This window comes from Manihot esculenta, chromosome 10 (genome assembly GCF_001659605.2).
Source record: "Manihot esculenta cultivar AM560-2 chromosome 10, M.esculenta_v8, whole genome shotgun sequence".
Lineage (NCBI taxonomy): Eukaryota > Viridiplantae > Streptophyta > Magnoliopsida > Malpighiales > Euphorbiaceae > Manihot > Manihot esculenta.
Window position 1 is genome coordinate 23,700,991 of NC_035170.2, and position 21,616 is coordinate 23,722,606.

The window sequence follows — 21,616 nt, forward strand, 5'->3', positions numbered from 1 at the left end:
GGCCTAGAGGTAGAAGCATCATACGCAGGCTCTGGTGGAAATGCAGGGAACATAGATCCTATTGGCGTAAATGGTACACCATACACACCGGGCGTAAATGAAGGCATCGTATTCGAACCAGGCGTCCATCCCATGAACTGACTCTGGGAAGGATAATACATTGAAGGTACCTGAGAAGACCTGGGTGGCACATTAGAGGAACTTGGTGCATGTTCGTATTCAACTTGAGACTGGTGATACTGTATGGGGGGAGCCACTGGATGCATATCGCTATCACATTCTACTGCTTCTGCATGATCCCTTCTACGGCCCCTGCCATGACCACGGTTTCTACCCTGACTTCCACGTGAAACAGAATCTGGAATGGGTGGGTCATCTGGGTCAGCAGTGATGTGTGGTGGAGCAGGTGCTGGATTTGGAGCTGGGAACTGTGTTTGCCGCCTCTCTTCCATCATACAGAATGAAACAGACTGTAGGAGGTCGCAAATAGATGTCATGCTCCCCGTGGTCGGATTTGTCGCCATAGCGTGCATATGCTCCAGACCATCCTCCTGCAATAAAAGCATTCAATTATATTATTTCTAATATGCAGTTATTATTGAAAATTACTTCAAACATCATTAATTTTTTACCCCTGATCCCAAGGCCGCTCCTTTAACTGAAATCCAGCATCTGGACACCCTACGGTACCACTCTATATACTCTGAATAAAAATGGAGTGGCCCTGTTGCTGGTGGGGCAGTAGTTATTCGTCTATCTCGGGTGTTCCAGCACGCGATCCAATGAGAGTGCATCTCAGCCCAGTTTGTGTCGCTCTTATGCAGGTCAACATCATGGAGTGCAGCAGATTGTTGAAGTTCAGCGGGAATATGCTGCTGCATACCAAACTGGCGCATGACCCGATCAGGCTGATGCCACTCTATAATATGAAAGCATACTAATGGCACTACAGCTCTCCAAATTTGTCGTCCTTGCCGACAATATTCGGGTAACGACTCAATAAGGGCATCATTGTATGGCTCCCAAATTACCTGAAATTAACATTCAATTGTTATACACAAATTAATGTAGCTTTAAATTATTTAAAATTTCTTTTTCCGTATTATCTGCTCGGGTAATAAACGATCTAGCTGATAATGCAGCTCAACGAGTACGTGGGTGACGACCTTCGTTATCTGCCTGGCATTACTCCACATGCACAATATATTATATTAGCAAGTATTTCTTTACATATTACAGTAAAAAAGAAATAAAAAAACATTAATGTAATAACACATACCTGTTGCCTAGTGGAGTATCATGATGTGGTACTCGTACAGACAGTGTAGGCGAAACTGCTGTGATATGGTCCCATGCCCATATCTGGAGAATGAACAATGGACCTGCCATTTGCATAACTTCAGGATTTGTTGCCTTACATAACTGTCTGTACAGCCATGCCAGACATGCATCACCCCAGCTATAATTGCCGGCTTCCTCCAAGTCGGCTAGCAGAGGTAAAAACATAAGGTTCACACGCGAAGCTGATGTATCACTAAAAATAGATCCAATAACCCTCATGATGTATGCGCGTGCGAACCTCTGCACAACTTCCTCATCGGGGTCATCTGGAAGCTGACTAAACTCCTCAGCTAGCCATACCATCTTCAAGTAACAACCTCTTATGGCACTATTAGGTGGAACGACACCTAATAGTGCCTCACACACCGATGGCCAATGGTGGCGTGAACGCCCTGTAACAGCTGCACCATCGACCGGCAACCCGGTTATTAACCCTACATCCTGAAGGGTAATGGTCATTTCTCCTTCGGAAAACATAAACGTATGGGTCTCTGGTCGCCACCGCTCCACCAGGGCACTAATTAGATGCCAATCCAATGCAAAAAATCATAACCGTATTACCCCATAAAATCCAGTTCGTCGCAGGTAAGATATTATTTGATCCGGAATGTCGTCCAGATATAAAATTGTTCCCGTCCTTCTGCAAGCAATTGCCCAAACTTCCATACTTTGTTGCCATATAGCCTCAGACCGATGATCGGCTTGTGCATATAGCAAGGATGGATCGTTGGGACCCAATAAAATATAATTACGGCGGTCACGACGATTGCGTCTTTCCTCCATACCTAATTATGTAAAATTATATACAATATTCAAACACCAATTATTCACTAAATAACACTACTTAATTTAACAATACAATTATATACATATTTAAAAAATATTATATCAAAAAATAATTACTACTAATTCAAAGGTATTCTATCCAAATATCACAACAAATACTATATCCAATAATCACAACAAATATTATATTAAAAATCACAACTAATCTATCCAAAATCACAGCACATATTCTATCCACAAATCACTATAAATATTCAATCTAAAAATTACAACAAATGTTTTATCTAAAAACAACAACAAATCTAACACCACATTAAAAAAAAAATTTAATAATATATTGGTGTTATTATTTAAGAAATTATTTAATATTTTTTTAAATATTTTAATTTAATATTTTCTAAAAAATTAAATTTTATTAATTAATTTAATGAAATTTTATTAAATATTTAAATTTAATAAATTAATAAAATTTAATATTAATATTTTAAAAATAAATAAATAAATAATTTTTAAATAATTTAAAAAATTTAAATACGGATGACATGTTTTGAAATGTTTAATTATTATATTTTTTATAAATTAATAAATTATATTAACTTTTATTTATATTAATTTTGAAAATATTAAATTTTATTACATATTTACAAAATATTTATAAATACTTCAATTAATTAAAAACAAAATAAAAAACGGATGACATGTTCAAGAAAATTTTATTATTATATTTTTTATAATTTATTATATTTTATTCAATTTTGATTTTTATTCATTTTATATATTAATTTTTTTTAAATATTACAAAATATTTATAAATACTTACATTTAAAATAAAATTAATTCTAATTAATTTATATATTATTATAATAAAAAAATAACTTATAATTTTCAATTAATTAAAAAAAAGCGGATGACATGTTTAATAAAATTAAAAAAAATATAATTTTTAAAAATTATTAAATTTTATTCACTTTTTATTCATAATTATTTTATACATTAAATTTAATTAGATATTTCAAAATATTTATAAATAATTGAATATATAATATATTTAATTCTAATAAATTTAGATATTATTATAATGCAAAAAAAAATTATAATTTTTAACTAATTAAAAAAAATAAAAATCGGATGACTTGTTTAAGATAATTAAATTATTATATTTTTTTATAAATTATTAAATTTTATTCACTTTTTATTTTTATTTATTTTATATATTAAATTTTTTTAAATATTACAAAATATTTATAAATACTTAAATTTAAAATAAAATTAATTCTACACAATTTATATATTATTGTAATACAAAATAAAATTTTAAAAAATTAATAAAAATTTCAACGGATTAAATATTTTACAAAATTAAATTATTTTATTTTTACAAAATTATTATATTTTATTATCATTTTAATTATAATTACATTTACACATATTAAATTTTATTAAATATTAAAAAATATTTTCAAAAAAATTAAACAAAATATATAATTAACACAAATAAATTTATATATTATCATAATAAATATAATAATAAAATTATTAATAATAAATTTAAAAATTATTATAATATTTAAATTTAAATTATTATACTTTTTTTAAAAAATAAAAATTTTTTAAATAAAGTTTTACAAGTTTCTCCACACATTCCTTTACAAAAATAAAATCCTATTACTAATTTTTATTTTACTTTATTTCAATTTTAATTAATATTTTACAGATAATATTAATTAATTAATTTTTAAATATTATATAAATTTTTTAATAAAATTTTTAAAATTAAAAAAATTACATACAAAATTATATTAATAATTTTAATCTAAAAAATATAAATACATTTAAATTTAAAAAAAAGTTTAACGAAAAATCTGATATTATTCGCAAAATGGAGACGGGTGCAGAGTAAAGATGGAGAGAATTTGCAGAGAGGTAGAAGAAAAGAGAAGAAAATGGTGGAGAGTTTTTACTACTGCAGAGGAAGAAGAGAAAATGAGAAGAAGGATGAAGGTGATGCGGAAAAAGGAGAGGAAGAGCCGAAGGGTGTTTATTTCAAATGCTTCACAGACCATCTTGGGTGGCGAACACGCCAGACAGGCAGAAATGTTCGCTACTTTAAGTGGCGAACATTTCTTTCCACCAAGCTAGCAGCCACAGGAGTAGATTACACTGCTCCCGTGGCACGAATCAGCTTCTTCGGCATTATGAGTGTCGAACAAGTTCGATAAGGCAGAGTTCGACACCCATGATATCGAAACTGCCGAACACGCTCCGTTAATATACAGAATCCGAAAATATTTTCAATATTTTTTCATTTTTGTATGATTTAAAAAATTACTCGCATAACTATGTTAAAAATGCATTACGAGAATTAAAAATGCATTACGAGAATTATCACATTGTTGTGCTTAGTAGTAGGGCAAGGTTCTTTAGGTCTCAAAAAGGAAACCGGAAAAAATCATCCAGCAAAATCAAATTTATTTGATTCTGTTTTTAATTTTTTATTAAAATTCGATTTATATATATATATATATATTTAAATAATTTATAGGGAGATCGAAAATTGAAAAAGTAAAATCTGAAATTTCTCAAATTTATTTAGATTTACTTTACTATCAGGCTTAGTCTACGAATGCAATTTATAATAATTTTATGATTTTAATATACAGTTTTAATAATATATTTTATATATTATATAATTTCAATAAATCTACACACATATAATTATATTATTATATTTTATTTAACTAATTTAATTAATAAATTTTATTTTATTTTATCTAAATAAATTATATATATATATATAGCATATATACTACTCCATACTAATAAGATTATACAATTAAAATATAACTTACTAAAATAATTTTATATATGTACATAATAAAATATAATTTAATAAAATTAAAAATAAAATAAATTAAAATAATAGTAACTATTTTCAAAAATATATTTTTTTCGTTAAATTGCACAGTCGTTTAAAACTACATAATTTTCTATGCACAGTTGTCTAAAACTACGTAATTATACTATAGAAAATAAAGAAACTTAATAAATTTACAAAATATTATATGAAAATGAAAATTCGTCTAGTTTGTTTCTCATGGAATAACTGCAATAAAACTTTTGAAATCTCTATTGAAAGTTATTTATTTATTTATTTATTTCTTTTTTAAGAATTTAAATATTATAATAATAAAAATTATATTTTATTTAATTATTTAGTGTCTCGATATATTTTTAATAAAATATTATATAATATTATGAATGTTTATTATTATTTTAAAATTAAAATACGATACTTTCTAATTTGATATAAGTAATATTAGTATTGTATTGAAAGTATTTAACTGTCAATTAAATTTAAATTTTATTATAAAAATTAAAAATTATATTAAAATTGAAATCAAAATAAAAATTAATATTAAAATAAGCGACGGATGCAGAAATTTAAATTAATAGATTTAATTTTATTTTTTCAGTCTGAACTCTAATTTCACTTAATTTATTGAACATATCTATATGCATAAATTTTCAAGTTAAAATTTAATTTCAAGTAGAGGAATAAAAAAAATTTTAAATACATAAAATTTTATAAATTAAATTAATATACTCACATTAAATATTGAATATGAGCTTTTTAAATTTTTTAATATAAATTGTCCAAACTATTATCAATTAAAAATACTATTTAATTTTAATGTTTTGATCTATATTTAATATTTTTTAAATTATAAATATAATAGTGAACTATTAAATTTATTTTTTATTTAAATTTTACTTTTTTAAAATATAATAGTTCATAAAACCCATTAAACAACTTAATTATTACTCTTAAAACTATTTTTCTATAAATTTAATATTTATTTTCTAAATTTAAATAGCTTAATATAATTCCAATTAGATAAATAAAAATAATTTCACTTTCTTAATAATAAAAAAAATGATATATATAAATAAATTAGGTTAAATATATATTTATATGATATTAATTGTATTTTAAATTTTAACGAAATAATAAAATATAAAAATATTTTAATCAAATAATTTTTAAATAGGATAAACTAATAAACGTTTTTAAAAATTTATGAACCGAATAATAATGTTTTTTCATTTACCTAGAATTAATGAAAATTACATAAATATTTCTATAAAATTTTTAAAAATTTAAGGGACACATAGATATATCCGTCAATTTCTATAAAATTTTTAAAAATTTAAGGGACCCATAATGTATCCATCAATCACTAAAACTTAACTGAAATAAAAAGATATAAAACCGTACTAAAAATTTAACTACATATTTAAAAGATTATAAAAAAAATATGTACAAAATCGATTTAACTCCAATACAGTATGAGTTTATAAGGCCTAGGCCTAGGCCTATTAATTTTAATAAAATAATAAAAAAATTTAAAAGCTTTGGTTTCGGGAAGGAGTTTGTCATTCCTTCCTCGTCATCCACTCAGAGTCTAAAGGAGGTCGGATTTATCATTGTCTTTTCTTTTTATAATTTTGATAAATCATGTATAGATTGTACAGTGCAGTTAAAAATATATTTTGCTTATTATAAATATATTATGGATTGAGTAGTCCAATTATCAATCTTCTCCTATATGTTTTATAATTTAAAATTACAACAGGTTAAATGTGTTTATATGTATAAATATTAAGGAAAATTCTGTCAGTTTTTTTTGTAATATCCGTCTCTACAGATTAAAGAATAGGTATGACAGAGTTGAATATAATTTCAAAATAATTTTAATTTAATTCTTAATCATAAAATAAATTTAATTTAAAATGATCTTTTATTCGATATGGGACCCTTAAAAATCGTTCAAAGCTCTAATACCAAGCGGCTCTGTATTCTTTTTCAATCTAAAAGGAAAAAATATGATTGCTGATAAAAGGAAAAAATATATCATAGAGACATGAACTTTAAGGAAATATTAATACAAATCATTGAGAAATTATTGTTAGCTACACTCACCAGATCATTCTAGCTCCGATCCACATGCGTGGAACTGAAGGAAATGGAATTATTAAGCGGCCGACGCCGTAGATAGCCACAGCAAAAAAATGGAGAATTAAATTCTATGGATGAGGATTTAGACAAGAGAGTAAAGCAATAGGTCCATTCGCAAATACACTTTCGAGACTCGAATAGTCAAAACATGCTTGACGCATTTCTTTCCTTGCAGATCAGTTGATGCACTAAATACATTGTACAAAGCTTTAGCCAATGTATTTATAGTAGATGTAATAAAAGAACTGGTTAGACTCCGTCAAGAGTTTTAACTAATATCGTTTGGTTAAGACGATAGAAAAGAAAAAATAGGCTGAAAGACGAATAATTTTATTGAAATTCTTCAAAATTGAAAAATAAGTTTGTAATAGTTAAGAGAGGCTATTTATAACAGAAACAAAAACTTAATATAGAAAATTATGAAAATATCCAAAAAAAAATAATTAAAATACAAAATTGATCTCCTAAACGATGGATTTGTCACACTTTTAAAATTCGTGCACTATTCAAAATGCTATCGTGGGTCTTTATCTGACATCGGCGATAAAATTAGGGACGGTTTAAGTCTGCCGTAAAGTATAAGGTTAATTACTCTATGGCAAGATGCCGTAGCCTAAACAGAGGTGGGCATATAGAGTTAGTTAAAAATATTATTTTATTGTAAAATCAGTGCTCATAGGCAATTAAGTTAAAGATAATTTTCTTGCCTTGCGAAGTGTGTAGAAAGATTCAAGATACTTGCAAAGCCAATTTGCATCGTTTAGGTCACACAAAGGCCTTAAAAGATTTCTTAGTACAACTATATCAGATAGTGCAACAGTCATTCCTCCTCCTGTTAAAGGATGTCTCATGTTAAATGCATCCCCTAACAGAAGAGCATCCGGAGTGGGATATGGATGAGCAGGCATGCTGTTAGGCATTGTTCTTATGTTTCCTTTGTTAATTGCAAAAATAAATGCATCACGTAGCTCTTGAGGAATCTGAAACATACATACAAGTTCTTGATTAGTCTAAAGATCAACATAGATGGATGATTTATGAAATATATTTGTAATTTCATGTTAAAAATCCAAAGCATCAATTTCCTCTACACAATCTGCAACCAAGCATGCATCTCATGAATTAGAGTAAAGGTTTAGTCACAAATAGACAAATAGAAAGATTGATTGCATTCATACTGGCTTCAGCAGTCTATAGAAGATTACAATAATTTCCTACCTTCAAGACCCAACTCAATTAATTTTAGATAACCCCCAGGTTGTAAAAGTTCTCCGACAATTCTGTCAGGGAGAGCCAGATCCCTTTCAATCACATGCACTCTCCTTCCATCCTGCAATTGAAGGAAAAGAGGTAAAGACCTGTGAAGTTTGTTTCAATGTTAATGACTGGCAGATGGGTAGTTAGTTTTGTGAACTTTTATCCTCTTATATGTTACCATTTAAAGTAAAGAGAGAAGAATAAATTCACCTTGCCAAGTGTGTAAGCAAGAGCAGACCCAGCAATACCTGCTCCAACAATAATAACATCAGTGCTAATGGAATTCTCTGACCGGCATACCACTTGTTCTGAGCTCTTTACAACTTCATCTCTCATATTTTCCCTTGATTCTTTAGTTTTCTTCATTCCTCTTGATCTGTACAGCAGTAAAAACCCCAAAACAGAAGCTATAATTCCTCCAACTACATATTGATATTCCATTGCCAAGGATTGAGCAACTCTGTTTTAGTGGGGATGAGTGCTTTAGGTTTGAATTTGCTGGCTATGGTGTGCATGAAGCTGATATTAGTGCCTTTTATAGGTTCAGCTGGTTAAAAGATTTTCTAACTCTCCAAAAGTATTGACTAATTAGATTGGTAAATTAGTTAAATATAGCTTGTAAAACTTGGGGAGTCTAACAGATGAATATGAATTTTCAAACAAGGTTAAAAGTGTTGTCTGTGTTGAATTAACTTCTATATTGGACTTTAGTAGAAGAAGTATATTACAATGTTATTTGTCTTTCCCAATCTATATATACAATATGTCCACATCTCCTTGGATTTAATAAACTATTGACTTGAGTTATTGGATAATGTTAATGGAAGGCTAGTCAATTTCACAAGTTTTTCTTTGTCAATATCTTCTTAGCTGACAATAGGTTGGTTGAATAATCCATGGATAAAAATGAAAATTGCAATTCTTAAAAAAGGATTTATTTTCTTGTTGGATTAACGAGGAATCTTAGTTTAATAATATTTTCTAGGTTGAATGCTTACAGAGGAAATAAGGTTTACAAGTGTGTAAGTTTAGTCCGAAAGGTCACATATTTTCCTTGTTTTTTTTTTTTCATTTGTGCTCTAGTGATGCATAACCGTTATCTTGCTACAATATCACCTGTTTCTATCACCTGTTTCTGTCACGTAGATATGTTCTTGTCACGCAGACCCATACGTATGAATGTACCTATTTGCCTTTTCTCGTCAGGCGGCCATTTAATTTCCCTTCAGCGTGTACGCAGACCCATATGTACAGACGTGCCTACTTGCCTCTTCTCGTCAGGCGGCCATTTAATTCTCCTTCGGCGCCCATGCTGGTAAAGTCGTGGCATAGTTGGACCTGCTCTCCTACTCTCCGTCATATCACAGATGCTAGGCTCTACTCTAATGGATCCAAGACTTGGATTAGTCTAACCTGCTTTAATTCCAGACTGGATGGTGCACTGATGGATCGATCTGCTTAGTAAGTTCTACTATATTTTGGACCTGTTTTCGAGTGTCAGAATTTTGGCGGTCATCAAATGCATAATTTGCTTGCTTACCTATTCACAAAAGTTGTTTTATTTTTTTTAACCTTATCTTCGTTCTATTTATCCTTCAACTATTAAATTATGAATGATATAATTCTTACAATTAAAAGTTAAAGAAATAAATATAATGAAGTAAAGTTGAAAGGGTTAAAGTTACTTTTAGTGAAAAGGTGAGGATGGTAATTTACGTATTTAACTTTTTTTTATTATAAAAAATAAAATTGAAAAAGACTTCCTCTGTTTTGCACTTATTTTCATTCTCAATATAAACAGAAGAGCAATTTTTTTTTTTCTTTCCTTTTTCATCTATGCATCCAATTCTTAGAATCATATAACTGTAATGTACAAGAATATGAAAAACTCAGCTGAATCCGTAATAAGAGGAATGCTAGAATCAAATCCACTATTGCCCCAAAAATAAACAAAAACTTCAGGAGAAACTTGTACAAGAAACCAAGAATTCCTTTCTTTCATTGCTAATCACATTCAGTACAAAAAAATATACAGTGTGGTTTCAAAATAATAGGAAACTTGTATGGAGCATTAGATTTCTGCTAAAACAACTAATCCAGCTAACCTTTCTCAATGTTTCATCCCTACTGTTTAATCCAAGCAACAAAATTGGTCGCTTTCTAAAACCTTAACTGAACTTCATTGAAGCTGCAGGAGCAAATATTCTTAGGAAGATGAATGCAGACTGAAGTTCCATACATTTCGTGGTTCCTCATGCAAGTGCTGATGGGTCCATCATATTTTCCTCATCTTCAGTATTAACCGTAATGCTATTTTCTGTGCCTAGTTCACAGTATAGAACCCCCCTGCCCTGTAGATCCTCTGATTGTTGCAGCTCCATATCATGCACTGAACCATTAGCTTTCCCCTGCGACTGCAAGACGCAAATTCCATCTGCCTGCTTGCTTTTTGGTAGTTCATCTTCAGGTGAGCTTGGTGGAGTGGATGCCTGGGCCCCAAGAGAATCAGCCACTCTTACCTTACATGAGAAAAATCAATACTTGATTAAGAAATAGTTCCCATTTATGAAGTACATTAAGGAAAGAGAATGAGAATGATATTTAATATAAATCTGTTACAGGCTAGAGAGAAGTTTTTAAACCCCATCAAGCTGATGATTTATTACCTGCAATGGTTTCATAACATCAAATTCTCGATCGTCAGTTTTGCCGAGTGCTTCTTGAGCTTGCAACTCCATGGAGTCTCGAACAAGCTGACTCAAAAAGTCTACATCATCAGACATGATACCGAGACTCTTCAAAAGCTTGGAACCGAGCTGTAAACTTGTCTGCATGAACGTACAGAGATTCAGGATAAGTAATCAAGAGTCAAGATAATGGAGATCCCTCTGGCAATAAAATGAAGTTGACTAAAGGAAACAATTTGTTGATACCTCAGCATTTTCTAGAATAGCATCAGTTGCCCCTGCTTTCTTCAGATCTAAAAGATGCATGAGATCTTCAGCTCTGGCATAAATTGGGATCTGCCAAGTGGAATATTTCTCATAAAAATAGCAACACAACTAGAAGCAAGACATTAGAAAAGGGAAGAAAAACAATAATTAACATGAAAAGCAACATCAAAGCCCCATCTAGATGACAATCAGAATGGCGAGACTTGAAATTTCAGGCAAGGGAAAGAAGTCCTTATTCCTAATCAAATAAAAAATATAAAGCTTCATACGTTTCTTCTGATAGATTTTACAACCTCTAACAATGGCAAAGAAAGGAAGGATACCTCCTACTAGCCCAAAAATTTGTTCTACTTCTTGCAGAGTTTTTATGATGATGTGATACCATATTGCACTTGTCACACAGAAGGGCAAATGCACAGACTAGAGAGAGAGAGAGAGAGAGAGAGAGAGAGAGAGAGAGAGAGAGAGAGAGAGAGAGAGAGAGAGAGAGAGAGAGAGAGAGACTTACCGCAGGGAAAGCAAGTCGGAGCCTTTGAACGGCATCAATCGTCCTCTTCCTTCCGGTATACATGATCATGAAAGCCTTTGGAGAAGATATACCAGCAGTTTGCAGTACAGCTGGACGTGATCCATCCCCATACAGGGTTGGAAAACCAAGTTTCCGAGAAGCCTGTGAATGCAACGTGAATTAATTTATTCATCATAACCTATTTTCAATGGGAAAATGATTCCATGTCTTACAAGAATTTGATGTCACAAGGTACTTCAGAATATCATGCACAAGCAAAATAAAAGTTGACAGTTGAAACATTCCCCTTTCTAGTGCCTAGCAGGCAACCTAAAACTCTGCCTTTAAACATATACAGAAGAAAATCTCTGATGCAAGGCACCAAAGAGTAATGTCAAAGATGTTTCCTTACCATTGAAAGTTGGAGCCTTAACCTTTCTATTTTTCCATGATACTTCACTCCCCATCAATAAGTCTCAACACATGCTCTTTCAATAACTGAAGGTTACGGGGCAATATTTTATATTTGAAACAATCAATTCAATCTTAAAAAATTGTCTACACGCTATACAAACACATACATATATCACTTATTGATAGTGTTGTACGGTTTATGGCACAAGAAAGTAATACAAATTTATTCATATTTAACATCAGTTGTGATGCGGAATGTGTTCGTATCAACTTGATATGTAAATAAATATAATGCCGAAGATATCCAAGTGGTTACTGAACTTGAATGATATCTAAATTTGTAATGATAAAAGTAATTTTGTAACAATTCTGAGGAACTTAATTTGGATTTTTGACATCAAATTAAGCTCTTGCTGACCTTCACTACAGAAGGGTTCAAATCAAAAGCCACATAAGGCCATACAACTTCTGCATCCACACCAGTAGCTAACTGAACAGACAAGAAGTTGGCCAAGACCTGCATTTAGAAAAATGAAAATATGAAGACAATTACGATATGAATATGAAGACAATTAAGCTATGGTGCAATCAAACTGAAAGTCCTAATCATGAAAATCATGTACCTGACCCATTTGTCCAAAACCAAGGATCACAACAGGTTCACTAGCATCAAAGTTCACCATCTCAGCAGTTTTCTGGAAAATCCAACGTTTAAGGTATAGGCAGTAGAAGTCTCAGTGTATGGACATAGTAAACCCAAAAGTGAAGATAGAAAAACAAGATATTGGCATAAGCAATTCTAATGATATGCAGTTATGCACTATATACAAATTTCTTCACACCATTGAATATGTTTTCCAAAATCTACAATGAAAGAGTTAAACATCTAAAGCATATAGTTTACGCTATCTGCATTGCACTCAAAAAAATCCTCATCTAAGTATGAAGCCAACCATATTAGCTGGCCACTATATTTAAATTCCAAACAAGAGAAATTTGAGCAGAAACATACATCTTCATCAAATTTTACATCAATAAAATCGGCAGCTCTTCTTCCAGCTTCATTGAGAAATGGAGTTAATGCCATTGACAAAACAACTACAATTATGAGCAGCTTGTTAAGCTCAAGTGGCAGCACACCAAGCCTGCTTCCAAGAAGGTAACGAAATCTTGTAAGCAAAAAATACTGTAAAATGCTAAATTAAAATATGGCTACAACTATCACAACATATTTCTGACCTGTTTGCTAGAGAAAAAACTACAAATGCAAACTCGCCACCTTGTGAGAGTAGAAATCCTATTCTTACACTTTCTCGCATAGTGAGTCCAACACGGGGACCTATTGTGCTTATTATCAGTGTCTTGATGATGATTAAACCAGCCAACAGTGAGAGTACATTTGGCCACTCTCGGAACAGAAGCTGCATAGGAAAAAGAGATTGTTGAAAGGAAAATATATCTAGAATTTTTAGCAGTCATTTAACACCATCAACGAAACATTTAGGTGTAATGCCATCATAACAAAAAAGGCAAAGTAGATATAGAAAAGTAAAACCCAATAAAATCCTCAAACATCAACCTTTCTCTTATCTGCATAGCAGGACTGTTTGGCAAAACGTTTATGAAACGTACCTGCATATCAATAGAAGTCCCTGTAGTCACAAAAAATAACCCAAGAAGTAACCCCCTAAATGGCCTTATATCAGCTTCAATCTGTGTCCGAAAATTTGTTTCTGCCAGCAATGCCCCAGCTAAAAATGCTCCAAGCTGCATAATGAAATCAAATTCAACAATATCAGAATTTAAAAAAAAAAAGAATTTCAACGTTTCTTTATCACTGTAAGAGAGGTTCATTCTAACCGTGTCACTAAAGCCCAACTTCTGTGTGATAAGTGAAGTCCCACTAACTGTTAGCAAACAAAGAGCAACAAAGGCTTCTGAGCTCCTTGCTTCTGCAACAACCTGAGTATCTTATTTTAGTGTCTGGAAACATTATGGGTATATATTAATGCTATGGATCTCTTGTAGAAAATGAATACCTCAAAAACTCGTCTAAGAATATATTTTCCCCCAAGAGAAAGCAATCCCAATCCACCTAAAGCCTTTAAACTTTCTTTAGCAAGCATTGGCCAGATACTTCCCTCAACCAGATTCTGGAAAAAAGAAATGGGAAAAAAAACGCATTACGGGGTATACAAGAACAAGAGATGACAGGATGTGTTTGAACATTTTATATGTCGATATTATAATAAAGAAAAAACAAATGTCAAAGATTAACAGTAAGAATAAACAAACAAGTCAACAAACTATTACTAACAAGTTGAGAAGAAAATCAATAGGCAAAAGAAGTTCCAAAATATTAATGGTTCGTTTAGTTTGAAAGGACAGATTCTACTATTTAACTCCATTAACCAATTAATCAATTAATTTAAAAAATGCATAAAATGTGCTTGCATGTTGAAATTGCAAACTATCTATTAATAATACACTTTTATTTTCTAACAAGTAAATGATTTTCCATTTGTTGTCCTTTTCTTTTTGTCAACAGAAAACTAGATAATCCTAAACACACCATACACTATTAGAAACAAAAGTGAGAGAACAGATTTCCTCCCACAAATGAAACATTTGAAGAAAAAAACACAACTAAGTTAATCCGCCACCTTAGCCAAGACAAACAAACCATTAATTGTAGTTCTGTGTAATATTGATTCCGTAGAAAAGTTATCCCTAATGGCATACCTGGCTCTCTAGCACAGGAAGTATGACTAAGAGAGGAACAACTGCTATGTCCTGCATATACCAAAAAGAGGAGTTCCAAATTGGTCATTGATATCCAAGTATCCAACTTTGATCTCTCTAGAAGAAAACCCAAGGGAAAGAGACAAAAATACAATAAAATAAATAAACCATACATTATTAGTTTAATATGGAAAGACAAGCCCCTAGTATGAGTAGGAAAATTACCTGCAGAAGAAGAATCCCTAGAGTTGCTGAGCCAAATCTTGTTGGGAGCTCACCTTTCTCTGCAAGAAGCTGTATACTATGCTTGATAAGACCTAGGATGTTGTATCCAATTCCAATGGGTGCCAAAATGGAAGTATATTTTATTCAAAAAAATAACCAAATTAAGCATATAAGATATAACTCTCTTTTTCCTGTGTGATCTCCTTAGAAAAGAATACAGGTGACAGGAACCCAGAAGGAGATAGCCAGCCAACTTAATTTAAGTCTTAATCCCAATATAAGTAGTGGTAAGCTATAAGGAGTGTTTTTGTCCATTTTGATTTGTCCTAGGGCTATATCTATTAAAAGTTCTAGCACTACTAACGCCCCTTCTATGACTACTTCATCTCACATCAATATAGCCCTACCCCTCATCTTCCACCCTTTCGTAGCATCAACATGTGATAATTGTACATTTGCTAATCCATAATAGACATGCCCAAACCAGATTAATTTACATCCTCACAACTTTTCTGTGAAGTGCCACTTCCACCATCCAACAAATGCAGTCATTCCTTATCCTGTTTGGTAGAAGGAGAGGATATATTACATTAAATAACAAATCAGATCAGTATATTGTTGTCCTTTTAATAGATATTTTTATTCCCTAGAACTGAGCTTAGATATAAGTCATTTCTCTCTGAATTTTCTACAAGTACTTGGAACAAAGAGAAAACAGATTTTAGCATTATGAGTTTCAATTCTCAGTCTAATGTAGGTAACAGTGTAGGAGATCCTGAGTTCAACAAACACAACCTTCTTCAGTTGTCCCAAAAAATTCAACCCACCCACCCACCTCCCCTTCCCTCCCCAAGTCCCACCAAAAAAAATTGATAAAAGAAAAGACTCTATGAATTCCTCATGAATTAGAAATCCAAAGAAATTGGACAACAGTAATGCTGAAATTTGATAATTTCTCAATAATTTAGATTTCTTTTAGTGGAAGATTTATGGACAAAAATATGCTAATTTTAAAATTCTTGGCAATCATGCATACAATGGCAAAGGTGTAGATGATAGCTTCTTTGTTTCATTAAGGGCAGTACACACCAACAGCCACATCATAGGTCATGCAACAGGCAAATTGATGATTATGATATGCTCTAGAGTCCCAAACTTAATTTCAGTTCTCAAATTTGTATGCCCAAATCCATTTTTGAATCCTCTGAACCTATAGATATCCATCCAATCAATCTTTATTGCAAGATAGTTGTGTCTTTTAGTCATCCAGATTCTAGATCGTCTTAAACAAAGGATCAAAGCATTTTCATTTCCTCTTATCATTTGTTCAAATTGATCTGAAGTGTTGTTAATGCTTTAATAAACACTAAACCATGTTCTTTTTAAGTTTGAAAAACAAAAATCATCCTTTCTGAACTCCAATGTCCTGGCACCTCCAAAAACGTCACACATGTGAAATACAACTAGACATTCAGTTTAGCCAGGATATTCACCCCTTTCTAAGCTTTATGAACACAATCAAACCCAAAGAGACAAAAGCAGAAACAGAAATACAGGAACATCTATAAATCATAGATATATAAATATATATAATTAGACTACCTGCAGGACAAATGCGGAAGAAGACAGAGAAAGAGCAGCACCAATCACAACGGCCTCATCAATGCTTCTGATGTTGACCTGGAACTCATTGAAAGATGATATCAACCTTTTTTTTTTAATTTTGCTTCATATGAACATAAGCATCACAACTTCAATCACAAGGGTTTTTCAATTGCAAACCACAGTAGAAACACACCAAAACCAAAGATGCAAATTTCGCTTTGACCTTGCATTTTGAGATCCCAGAAAGGATAAAGGAAGTCTCGAAAGCACAATGCTTACCAAATCAGACCTGGAGTGGAAAAGGAACTCCAAAATTCGAGTGCCAATTGCCCCATTAGGTGGAAGTTCGAATGCTGTGAAAGCAAGAGTGGATAATACAACCTTCAAAATGCAGGGAGGAAACAGTGAAAAAAAAAAGTGATAAATCAATGGATTCATCAAGCACTTGCAGATGAATCATTAGACTTTATCATTTCCCCAGATTGTAGATAGAATAAAAAAACGCAAACTAAATACATATGATACACCAGAAAAAGCATGATTTTGAAATTTCTAATTCAAAAAAGATCGCAGCATTTGAACATTTTACCTGAGTTAATCCCATGCCAAATGCAAATTTTGCAAGAGCTTTTAGACGTGCAAGTGAAAGCTCCAAGCCCATCTCAAACAGCTAAAAGGAAACAATTATTAGTCCAACTTGAATGCTTATATCATCTTAAGTTCATGTCTATGATGCAAAGGACCAAAAATCATATAATACTCCCCAGGAAAATAAGGGAAGGAGAGTGAAGGAGGTCTAAATATATTTCATGTCTAAAACTCTTTTTCTTATTTTGGTCTGGATAAGAACTCATTTGCCAAAAGTTATAGTTTGAGTAGATAAAAAGTAACTGCAAGGGATTTGCTTAAACTTCTTACAATCAGTTCTCATGTGAATAGTTTCAATGACCATTTGCAATGACACCCTATATATAGACATGCAATAAAATAATGACAATGATAAAAGTAAGAGGACCATTAATTTATATGAAAGTGCATCACTAGTGAAATTACAACAAAACATAGCTCTATTATTTAGAGATGGTAGATCCGATTTGCTATAGTTAATTGTTTCCAATTGTTACAAATATTTTAAAAACTATCAAGAGATACCATAATGTGATAATGAATCAATGATGATGGTATTGGAGATTAAAGCTCCAGTACTCCAGAATAAAGCAGCAGCAAAAGTCATTAACCTGTTAAGTGACCTTTCTTACCAAAAAGAGGATTCCCCATTCAGATAGAACTTTCACATCTGTCAGATTTCTAATGAAACCAAATTGATTGAGCACAATTCCAGCAAAGAAGAAACCAAGTATCTGAAAACAAGCAGCAAACTCAATGATCACCGAACATGTAACAAAGTAAAAAATTGAGACCAATATAATGCGAATATTTACATGCTGACTACTGGCAGACATCAGCACATGCATTTACAGATAGTATCATCTTTACAAAGCAACCTTGTTTAAAATTTTAAAATGATTGGATATGAGAAAGAAAATATTGTATCCTGTGTGATCTTTTGTATGACACTTTAAACAGTATAAAAGTGAAGATATCTTGCTGTTCAGTAGCACATTGTTATCATTCTCAAAAGAAAAAATCCAACTTATCAGAAAATTCTTATGCAGAAACTAGAAGTGTTCATGACTTCATGTAAGAATAAAATAGGATTTAAAGAAACAACTTTCAGCATATACGCTTTGTTATATGTTGCAGCAAAAGCAAAATACTGACATTATTGTCTCCATAAAGACATTCGCTAGATGAAAATCAAGGTCCATAGAAACAATTTTTTAAGCACAAGAAGAAGAGTTCATGGAAATTTTTAATCGGCACGACTTGTGCTTTATCATTAAGTTCTACACTCTACATTTGTGTCAATGCATGTATAACAGTATAAGGTGCATGCATCAGACATGGATTCTTTCTGCCATGCTTCTAGTGATATCACACCTTTCACAGCAATGATAAGGTAGGATAAACCCTACTGATGAATGTGCAATTTTTCATACTTGTAAATGCTTAATGATTCTGATGAGTTATTATCTTCTTGCATGGTAAATCAAAAAGGGAAAAAGTAACAATTGATATGACTATTGATTGAAAATGAACATCGTTCTTACAGGGCTGGCTCTAATAATCTTGAACACAGGAACAACCACAACAGTGACTGCTAAGAACGTCAAAGTATCCAATCCTAAATCATTGATGACGTCTAAAGCAGTAGCAACATCTACTGATGAATAAATTCGAGATCTTTCCAGACGGCCTATTTTGTGTTTGGGAAGATAGAATCCTCTCCAACCAGACGCTAAAGATGTCAACAAAATTCTGTCTTCAGAGACATTTCCTGAAACAAAGAAGCCACTTGTCCTATAACTTAAGCCACGTGAAGGTACATACATTTGCTGCTTTGAAGTATATGAAGCTCTACAACCATGTAAACAAAGATGTGAGATCTCATATGAGCATGCCCTAATGGGGCTTGTTTGTTTGGTGATATCATGTCCCTGTAGTGGAGTGAAGCAAATGAAATGTATCAGCAGCAGAATAAGTATGTTCTCTTCAAATAGTGAGAAACACCGTGTTTATATACAATTTAACAGTGAACAAACTAATAAACATAGATATACAAATATCTTTCAAATTACAATTGAATAACGCATAAAATTTACAAAATTGCCAAAAAATTTAATCACTCGTTATTTAAATACGAAATTACATTTTGGAGAGTTTGTAATTGATACTTACCAAAATTATATAACAATCAAGCTCAATACAAGGAGCTTGAATTCCAGACATAACTATAAAAGTTGGGAGGCAAAATTCACACAAAAATGAAATGAATTCGTGACAAAGCACAGATGTTTACTAAAAGAAATAGATTTTTGAAAACAAAAAAAAAATCAAGAAACGAACTTCAAATATTTGGGCAGTTTATTTATGCTAATATCTTTTCTTTCGGAGTTTTGAAATTAAGGTTTCAAGACAATTTGAAGGCCAAAATCCGAAATAAAATATGAATTTTGAATAAAATAATCACTAAAAATCTACAAATTCTACCAATGCATAATAGACCCATTCAAAATTAGCAGAAAGATGAAGAATTCACCAACATAAATCAGATAAAAAAAAGTCTGGAATAAAAAAGCCGCATAGTTCAGTTCAGTTCAGTTCATCTAAAATATAGAGAGATAGAGAGATATTGAATTAAATTGAACTCAAAGCAACGAAATGACCTTCGGAAAATGAGAAAATCTGATAGAGTCCAGCATAAGCATAGTAAAACGACTGAAGAAATCAAGAAGAAGAGAGGAGCTTCGTCAAGCTCAAATGCATTTGTTGCTTTCTCCGATAAACCCTCAAAAGCTTCCAAGGCTAGATTTTTGAGCTCCGAATTTTTTTCTTTTCAATGGCATATATATGTAAACTATGCTATTTGTGGGGTGCCATTAAGGAAAGAGACCCAAGCGACCACAAATTCATAAATTCATGTGATTTTGGAACTTTCACGGAGAGAGTGAAGGAGAAAGAAAAGGGTTTGTCTTACTTTTTATTGAATTTGAGTCTGATAATTGTTTTGTGGAACAGAAAATGGAAACGTTTACGCAGGAAAGCCTGGAGCTTTAGCATCTACTGGTTCCAGAATTTTTTTAATTAATAATTTTTTTAAAAAAATGCCTTATCAGAAAACTGACGCATTGTCCACGAGGAAGATTTGTTGCTGACTGTGATTATCCACAAGGAAAGTTTTCTTCTGCAAATAACCATTAGATCCCTACGGTTTGTTAAAATTAAGCGGGTACTCATTAAAAATAAAAATTACTTTTTCGGCCTAAAATATTATATATTTAATAAATTTATCTCTTTATTTTTAAAATTTAATATTTTAATCTCTAAAAAATTCATTATTTTTTCATTAAAAATATCGTTAATGATGAAATTAATGACCAAAATACTTTTTTAGAGTCTAATATTTTAATTTTTTAAATTTAATCTTAAAAATCAATTCATTTATAATTATATTGTATGAATTAATAAATAGAAGCAATTTAAATTTAAAAAAATTTATATTTAAACTCAATTTTTATAAAAAAATAAATTTAACATTTAAAATTAAGAGAAGGACATATATATTAAAAATTGATATTTCTTTTTGATGATGGTCGTGATTTTTTATTGAATTTTTTTATTCGATTTGAATTTTTCTTTTGTAATTTTTTATTTATGAAGAATAAGAATTGTAATTTTCTATTTACGAAGAATAAGAAAGAGAAGAAACGATAAGATTAGGTATTGCATATAGAAAGAGAAAATTGAATATGTGGAAGAAGAAGAAAAAGAAAAAGTATGTGGGAGTGTTGTATGTGAGAGATTATAAGGAGAGAAAATTGAAGAGAAAGAAGAAGAAAAAGGACGTGGGAAATTATAAAGAAAGAAAATTGACAAATATGGAAGAAGAAGAGGGGATAGAGGAAAAAGAGTTTGATTTTAGGGATTTGAGAGTATATTTGAAATTAAATTTTATTTTTTTTTCTTTTTATGAGTTTTTAATAGTTTAGTATCAGAATATTTTAATCGGAAGACCCCTAAATTAAACGAAATAAATATTTAAAAATTAAAATGTTTAATTTTAAAAATAAATAAATAAATTTATTAATTATGTTATATTTTAAAATTTAAAAAATAATTTTAAAAAAATAATAATAATTTATCGCC

General features: G+C 31.0%; 1 protein-coding gene and 1 pseudogene across 1 annotated transcript; both read right to left on the reverse strand.

The window, feature by feature from the left end:
- Positions 1-7,104: 7,104 nt before the first annotated feature.
- On the reverse strand, positions 7,105-9,826 carry LOC110624252 (annotated as a pseudogene).
- Positions 9,827-10,370: 544 nt separating this feature from the next.
- On the reverse strand, positions 10,371-20,530 carry LOC110625008 (K(+) efflux antiporter 3, chloroplastic). Its single transcript, XM_021770488.2, has 19 exons — positions 20,137-20,530; positions 19,021-19,407; positions 18,109-18,210; positions 17,439-17,519; positions 17,129-17,230; positions 16,847-16,924; positions 15,245-15,313; positions 15,020-15,070; positions 14,317-14,430; positions 14,138-14,239; positions 13,910-14,044; positions 13,517-13,698; positions 13,290-13,422; positions 12,901-12,972; positions 12,696-12,794; positions 11,864-12,025; positions 11,335-11,424; positions 11,068-11,229; positions 10,371-10,920 (listed from the first exon to the last, which is right to left on the reverse strand). Exons 1-19 carry the CDS (start codon positions 20,176-20,178, stop codon positions 10,654-10,656), a joined length of 2,430 nt encoding a protein of 809 aa, XP_021626180.1. The 5' UTR covers positions 20,179-20,530; the 3' UTR covers positions 10,371-10,653.
- Between the last annotated feature and the right edge of the window lie 1,086 nt (positions 20,531-21,616).

What these genes read in the sequence shown, in the direction of transcription:
- LOC110625008 (XM_021770488.2), bottom strand. Translation starts at nt 20,178, where the DNA reads ATGCTTATGCTGGACTCTATCAGATTTTCTCATTTTCCGAAG. An exon ending in AGTTGGGCTTTAGTGACACG is followed by an intron (nt 14,045 to 14,137) that starts GTTAGAATGAAC and finishes TTCATTATGCAG; the next exon opens with CTTGGAGCATTTTTAGCTGG. An exon ending in TGAACCCTTCTGTAGTGAAG is followed by an intron (nt 12,026 to 12,695) that starts GTCAGCAAGAGC and finishes TTGCATTCACAG; the next exon opens with GCTTCTCGGAAACTTGGTTT.